At 35.2% G+C, this 8,032-nt stretch overlaps 1 protein-coding gene across 1 annotated transcript; it reads left to right on the forward strand.

The window, feature by feature from the left end:
• The first annotated feature begins 2,247 nt into the window (after positions 1-2,247).
• Positions 2,248-3,986, forward strand: LOC133778491 (protein ROH1A). The gene has a single exon (XM_062218435.1). The coding sequence runs from the start codon at positions 2,372-2,374 to the stop codon at positions 3,569-3,571; it is 1,200 nt and encodes a 399-aa protein (XP_062074419.1). The 5' UTR covers positions 2,248-2,371; the 3' UTR covers positions 3,572-3,986.
• Positions 3,987-8,032: the final 4,046 nt, after the last annotated feature.

Below are 8,032 nucleotides of genomic sequence, written 5' to 3' on the forward strand. Positions count from 1 at the left end.
GTTTTTTTTTTCTGGATTTGAACCAGTGGCTCGATAGGTTTGATGGTAGCTCGATAGGGTAGTATGAATGTGTCGATATGAGCTCGATGGGGTATATGGTTAAGCTCGATAGGAGATCGATGGGGTATATGGTTAGGCTCGATAAGACAGTAATTGGTTAGGCTCGATGGGGTCTATGGTAGGCTCGATAAGCTCGTTAGGAGCTCGATGGGGTATACAATTAAGATCGATGGGTTATATGGTTAGGCTCGATAGGGTCTATGGTTAGGCTCGATAGGAGCTCGATGGGGTATATGGTTAGGCTTGATAGGACAATAATTGGTTAGGCTCGATGGGATCTATGGTTAGACTCGACAGGATCGATAGACTCAATAGGATATTGATACAAGCTCGATAGAACATGAATTGTTTAGGTTCGATGGGGTCTATGGTTAGGCTCGATAAGCTCGATAGGAGCTCGATGGTTTTGATTAAGGCAAATTAGAATTTTTCTTGAAGTTAGCTCGAGATCTTAACAGAACCCACACCATCTGTCTATTATCGAGCCCCTATCGAGCTCCCATCGAGCACATATTGAGAAATAACTAAACCAAATAGTCAAGGGTCCAATCGAACCCTTATTGAGTTCATATTGAGCACCATCGAGAAATAAATGCTATACCTATCGATCTATCATCAAGCCACTATCGAGCAGCATCGAGCTCACAACTTAATCGTCTTTTACATAGTATCGAGCCCCTATCGAGCATTTATCGAGCAAAACTGTTGCAGAAAATGTAGAAAACTCAGAAAAACACATATTTCAAAATCTCTCCAGCAAACCCAAAAAACACACCAATATAGTCTCAGATCTGTTCGAAATAACAAAAAAAAAAGTAAACAAACAGTACCCAACACAAAAAAATAAACAATATTCTTACCTATAGTTTTTCTCCTCCAAAATCCCTAAAAATGGATGTTGCCTTTGATATTGAGATATTTACAGAGACAATGGAGATGACTAACAACGATTTTAGAAAATAATTTAGAACTCACCGTGGGTTTTGGTGAGGGTTTCGTGAGAGAGAAAGAGAGAGATAAGAGAGAGGAGATAGGAGTTTTGGTGATATAATGGGAGGGGTACTTTAGGTGGATGGAGAATGTTTAGCATCAAAATGAAAGAGTTAATAGTGGTGATATTTTTTTGTAATAGTAGAGACTATGCATAAAAAGTGAAATTTCCCTTTGATAATAAATAGAATGTTTTCATACAATTTTAGCATGGTAACATAGGCCATGTTCTCTTAAAAAAAACACAAGTCCTGTTTGGCATGACTTTAGAAGAACTTTTGAAGTCCTAAAGTCCATTTTAGTTATATTTAGATAAAAGCTGCAAATATTTTTTTTTATTTAGAAGAGTTTTATAGAGAAGTAATTACACACCAGATTCTGAAAGACCTTTAAAAAATTAGGAGAAGTTGTTATCTTAATTAATTTAATGAACTTTAGTAATACTTATTTTACCCATTTTTTGTAAAAGAAAAAAAATTAAATTACATACTTATCGTAATTATTAGATTTTATTTCCTTCTTTAAATTAGGATTTCTTCCTTCTATAAATTATAATTTCTTTTCTTAAAAAATCATATCTTTTAATTTTCTTTAAAAAAATATATTCTGTCTTATTTAACTTCAATATTAGAATACGATTGTTCCCTAACTATATTCAGATTTTTATTAATGAATATTCAATTTAAAATTTCACTTTTAAATTTTTTTGTTCTTACACTTTTTGAAGAAAAAAATCAGATTTATTTAATTAATTAATTAATATTAATTCATATGTGTATGCAATTTAATTTTTTTTAGAAGAACGTCTAATTTTCAAATAAGCTCAAATACAAAATATATATATATTATTATTATTATATTTACTTATGAAAAAAATTGACATATATTATTTCATAAGAGTTTTTATACGATGGACCTACCAAGTACTATGAAAAGCTTTTTAATTAAAAAAATATTTTGTTAAATTAGAAATTCAAACTTTTACTTTTCTTAAGATTAAAAGAGACTATAATACTTTTTTTCTTTCTGACCCTATAAAATTATAATGCTTCTTATTTAAAATATATATATATATATAAATATTGAGTGAAAGTAAAGGGTAATATGGTAAAAGAGGCAGAGAGCAAAACCAGGTCAGCGTCCGCGAAAACGAAGAAGAAACGGTCTTGTCTCGGACCATTTCACTCGCGCTGCTTACATATATAACTGTTGAAACTCAATCTTTTTTTAGAACTCTCCTATTATCTCTCTCTCTCTCTCTATACTTTTTCCTTCTCAATTTTCCCGAGAAAGTGAGAAAGAAAATCAAATTTCAGTTAATATGCGGGCAACAGAGAACAACCAGGGTTCGTTTCTGAACCGAATCAGTATACGCCGCAATCAGGTGGTTTCTATGGATGTAAACCATGAACAAGAGCTCGAAGACATTGAAATCTTTCAGAAACATGTCAGTGATCGATTCTCCAACCTCTTTGCCTCCTCTGACGAATCCCCTATCGCCGGCGCCGGCGACACAGCCCTTCTCTCTATCGCCTGGCTCCGGAAGCTTCTCGATGTTTATCTCTGCTGTGAGGCCGAGTTCAAGGTGCTCCTCATAATGGGTCGGGACCCGTCTCATATCTCGAAACCCCCGCTCGATCGTCTCATCCCAGAGCTTCTCGACCGGGCTGTGAAATCTTTGGACATTTGTAATGCTGTGACTCATGGTATCGAGGCAGTCCGGCATTGCCAGAAGCTCGCCGAGATCGCGGTTTCGGCTTTGGGTCAGAAGCCGATCGGAGATGGTCAAGTCCGGCGAGCTAAAAAGGCTTTGAATTCGTTAATTGCGGCCATGGCGATCGAGGACAAAGACGGCGTCGGAGGTAAATTTTCAGACAGAGCTTGGTCTTTTGGGCGTAAAGGAGGCGCAGGATCCGCCTCGAGTAAGGATCGAACCGTCGGGCAATTCAGGTCTCTGTGGTGGGGAATGGCTAAAGGCTGGTCCGCGGCGAGGCAGCTTCAAGCAATGTCATCCAATTTGGTGGCGCCTCGTGGAGCTGAGTCAACCGGGTTAGCTCAACCGGTTTATATAATGAGCACTGTTATGATGTTTGTGATGTGGGCTATGGTGGCTGCGATTCCCTGCCAGGAGAGGACAGGTTTGGCGACTCATTTTCCAGTACCGAGGCAATTGGCTTGGGCTCAACCCATGATTGGATTACAAGAAAAGATAGCTGAGGAGTGGAAGAAGAAGGAGAAGAAAGGGTCATTTGGGTTATTAGATGAAATACAAAAGCTGGAGAAGCTGGGCTTATCCTTGACCGAATTCGCAGACTCGTTTCAGTTTCCGGCGGAGCCTGAGCGACTCGAAGAGGTGGCGACCCAGGTGGCTGAATTGGCTGAAACTTGCCGAAAGATGGAGGAAGGATTGGTTCCTTTGCAGCAGCAGATTAGAGAGGTGTTCCACAAGGTTGTGAGGACTAGAACAGAGGTCCTTGATGTGTTGGACCAATCTGGTAAAGTGTTTACCCCCACAGTGTAAAAAGATATATTATATATATATGGTTTATTGATTAATCACTCACTTATAGTATTGAGAGATCTTGAAAGAGCTTCAGAGTAGAAACTTTTTTGAGGTAAAATCTTCATGATCCCTTGTTCAATTACAGTCTTGTGAATCTCTTTTGGTTCACGAAGACATGGCCTCATTGAACCTGAAAGTTGGATCATGGTGGTGTGTCCATAGTGGTGTCCAAATATTTTGATTGAGCTTATAGCTTAATTTAACCACTAAGGGTGTGGCGAACTTTGCTTCTTTTTTTTTTTTTTTGCTGAATGTGAATTCTTCTCTTTTGAGTAACTTGTAATTTTGTTGTTTTGGTTTTTGAGTACATAAACACTCTAATCAAAGATTGTAGATAAACGTAACCTAATAAGGAATTTCTTTGTTCTTGTTATGTTTCCCAATTCACAAAAGAAATGATTGGAAATTTTGCACGCCATTAAGTGACAGCCTAGAGAATGTGGTTGTCATGTTCATATGTGTTCTGTTTTTGAAGTTGTGGTTGCCATGTTTACATATTTGGTGTTGATTTGGTTGGAATATTAGTCATACTAAAAGGTATCTAATCTACTTTACACACCAAGTGTTATGTACAAATTTAAAGTAAGGAACAATTATCAGCTTTTCAACATACTAATTATAATATATATTTATGTATTGGACTTGGTATGCCTCGATACAATAATTCTTTATTCCAAGTGAAGTAATATCTCTTTGAATGGAGAATAAATCAAATTGAATCAACATGATAAAGAACAAGTTAAGTGAATCTACAAATCTACCAAAATTGTACTACCAAATGCATGACGATAGTGACGACTTTATACTAAACTTGTACCAAAAGAAAGAGGTAAAAAGAGAGGACTTCGTCAGCATTATTCTTGACCCCCCAAATAGATAGGCACCTGACAGGGATGAGAATCATACAGAAGATGACGATAGTTGAAGATATGGCTCAAGTCACTTTTGGTTTTGATTAAATTATTATTTTGGATTGGAGCAATGAGATTAAAATAACACTACCTTATTATGGTTCTTATTGTACTCCGTAAATTGTTGAGTAGGAAAAATGATACTTTTGATTATATATAATTAACACAAGGCCTAATATTATGACCGATGTTGTGGATTGTGGTCGACTTTGATCGTTGTATCCTGCAAAGGGGACTGTTCCAAAGGGTGTTTCACACTGAGATTTTTAGAAATAAGTGCCTCTTTCACATTTAACCCAATATTCTTCTTACTTGGTAAAGTTTGTGCAATTTTTGCTCCCAAAACTCATGCCAACTTTTAGAATTTTCAAATAAGTACAACTAGAGTTGCGAGTAACTATTAGTGGGAGTTTTCTCATTAACCATGGGACCTATTTCCCACATGATTTTTTTCACGTTATGAGCTGCATTGGTATGGCCATGGCCACTATGGTCTTCGTAAGAGTTGAGTGGCTTAGAGTCTTGGACAAATCTAGAGCAATTGTAATCTACCAAAAGCTGTGGCAATCACATGATGAGATCTCTCCCAAAGCATACATATGCTTTTGAAAGCCCTCCATGAACTGAATTCACTAAGGTCATCTCATCTAGATCTACCACAAAGCCTAATATGGTAATGCCATGGCCCATAATATCTATCCCATAGCCACACCATGAAATTGAAATGTTTTTTAATGGAAGGAAAGAAAGAAATAAGATTTGGTAACCAATCAATGAGTTGTTGAAAATAATTGATTTGTAAAGTTGAGTTCTGAAAACGCCATTGCATTTTTCTTGGCCATATTAATTTTGAAAGCACTTGCACAGTGAACTAATGATAGCAATGTTTATGCGTCTGTCTGTGTGTAGCGTAACGAGTTGAAAATTATTGGTTGTGGTTGACTTTTAAGATTTTCTTTTTACAATTTTTCAATGACAGTAGATTACATGAAACTATGAGCCTGGTGTTTTCTTTTCTCTAATAATTTGAAGCTTACCGGTCCAAAGTTACAGACGTAGCCAAACCCAAAGCCAATTATTATAAGGATAACATAATAATAACATACTGTAATAACTACGAACCGACCAATAAAGATCAACATTGAATGAGAGATGTTTAAACAAGAAGTAACTAACTCCAACCAACCCATGTAAATGAGTTGATAGCGTTAGTTTTTGAATATTTTCCAAAGGTAAAGTGGAAAATCATTATCCATGAAAAACGCTGCTGTTGATTTCTTCTTTACGTTGGCATCTCACAATAGCAAAAACTTTTTCTTTTTTGACATTAAGAATGATGTAGTATTATTAGGCTAAGTGTATGACTACAACATTATGTTCCTTCAGTGCCGGCCTCACCTTAAGGCAGGTGAGGCAGTTGCCTCAAACCTCCGAACATAAGAGTTCTCATCTTCTATATATCATTTTATATATAATTAATGTATACTAATAAAAAACTAATGTAAAAACACGCATAGATGTGTGAAAAATATAAGAAAAATAATAATAAGAGAAAGACAAAACAAGAAAATGACAAACAAGATGATTAAATTATAATAGATTGTTTATCTCTGTTTTAAAATTCTCATTGTTAATGTTAGATTATTTTGTATCAAATACAAAAATTTACTATTTATAGAAAAATAATTGACTGAAAAATAATATATTCCTTGTAAGTTTATCTAAGTTTTATCGGTAATAGTTTAGAATTAGAAAAAAATATCCAACATAAAATATGCATCAAATTATATTAATGTTAAAATTTGAAAGGAAAAACCTCAATTTTTGTGTTCGTCTACGGCCCCGGATTTGCTCGAGTCGGCCCTGTGTTCCCTTATACTAAAATTATATTGTTTTATAATATGTAAAATTGATATAAAACATGTACCAAAAGTATATCATATTTGATATATTTGTAACAAAAATATTACCAGGACATTTCAAAAATACAGTTTTTAGATCTAATTCCAAATAAGTTATAATCATAAGCTGAAATTATATAAAATATGTAGGTACAATAAATTATAGTAAAACATATCAAATACATATCTTAAAAAATATATGGTCCATTCATGGGTTTGCATGGTGGGGAAGCTAGGAGGGGCGAACCTTTCTCGCTCGCTGGTGGTAATTGGGTTTGGGGTGTCCTCCATTGGTGTCGATCTCTCCCTCTCTCTTGTTTTCTTTTCTCCTTTTCCTTTTCTTTCTGTTCTTTGTTGTAGGTGGTGGTGGTTCGTGTCCAACTGCCACAAATACTAATTGTAATATCCAACATTTTCATTATACATTTTTTTATTATAAATCAGAGTTTTAATACATAAAATGTACAAGTTTACAAATTTAAGAAATAGTAATGGAAAAATAGTGTTTAAAATATCATTTTATGTTTTTAATGAGATTAAAGAGAGAGAAACTTGAGTAGTCAAGTATAGGACCCGAATGTCATATAATTTTAATTGGGGATTTTTATAAAATTAAGAAAGTTTTGCTAAAGGACTTATTTGAAAAGAATTTTAATATTTTGGGTCCAAGTGTAATTTTTAAAAAAATAATAATAAATAAATAAATAAAATAAAATAAAAGGCTTCAGCCTTTCTTTTTACCCGAGCCCCTCTCTCTCTCTCCTCAGAAAACCCCTCTCTCCCTCTCTCCCTCTCTCTCTCTCTCTCTCTCTCTCTCTCCTCTACGTATCACTGTTGCCGACGACGCAGGAGTACTTTCCGGCCACCATTTTTAGCCACGCGCCGGACCGTTGGATTCAGAGGCCTCCGAACTATCGACCCACGCGGGAATCTAGAGCTCACTCGCCGATTAAACGCCTCAACCACTCGATTTAAGTTCGGCCACCCCGCGACTTTAAAGTTGCGATTCGGCCACCTCGGGCATCCGTTTGCCGATTCGTCACCACCATCGTGTTCCTCGTGTTGTGGGCTTCAAAACCCAATAACTTGTTCCTACATCTACCATAGTTGGGTGGTGGGCCCACCACGAGCCACCGCGATCCACCGTAGATCGACGGTCGAAACTTAGTGTTCGAGGTTCCGAAGTACGTTTTGAGTCTCAGAAAATCATCGTTTGACTTATTGTGGAACCCGATCATTTTGGTATAATTTCTTTAACCTATATATTGTGATTTAATTGTGATTGATTAGAGTAATTGTTATTATGTGTATTTATAGTATATAATTATATATTATTGATATATGGAATATTTTCTGTAATTTACTGGCTGTCTGGGATTATATATATTTTTGATACAGGTTTTGATTTTGGAATTGTCCACTTTATAGCCGTTGTGCTGTCTAATTTTCTAGAAAATATTAGATATTAAATAAAGTATAAAAATACATATTTAATTGATTTTATATTAATATGGAAATTATTATGATTAAGTAATTTTAATTATTATTGTTATTATTTTGTTAAGTAAATCAAGAATACAGATTCATATATATATATATATATATAT

The sequence above is a fragment of the Humulus lupulus genome, chromosome 5 (assembly GCF_963169125.1).
Source record: "Humulus lupulus chromosome 5, drHumLupu1.1, whole genome shotgun sequence".
NCBI classification, from domain to species: Eukaryota; Viridiplantae; Streptophyta; class Magnoliopsida; order Rosales; family Cannabaceae; genus Humulus; species Humulus lupulus.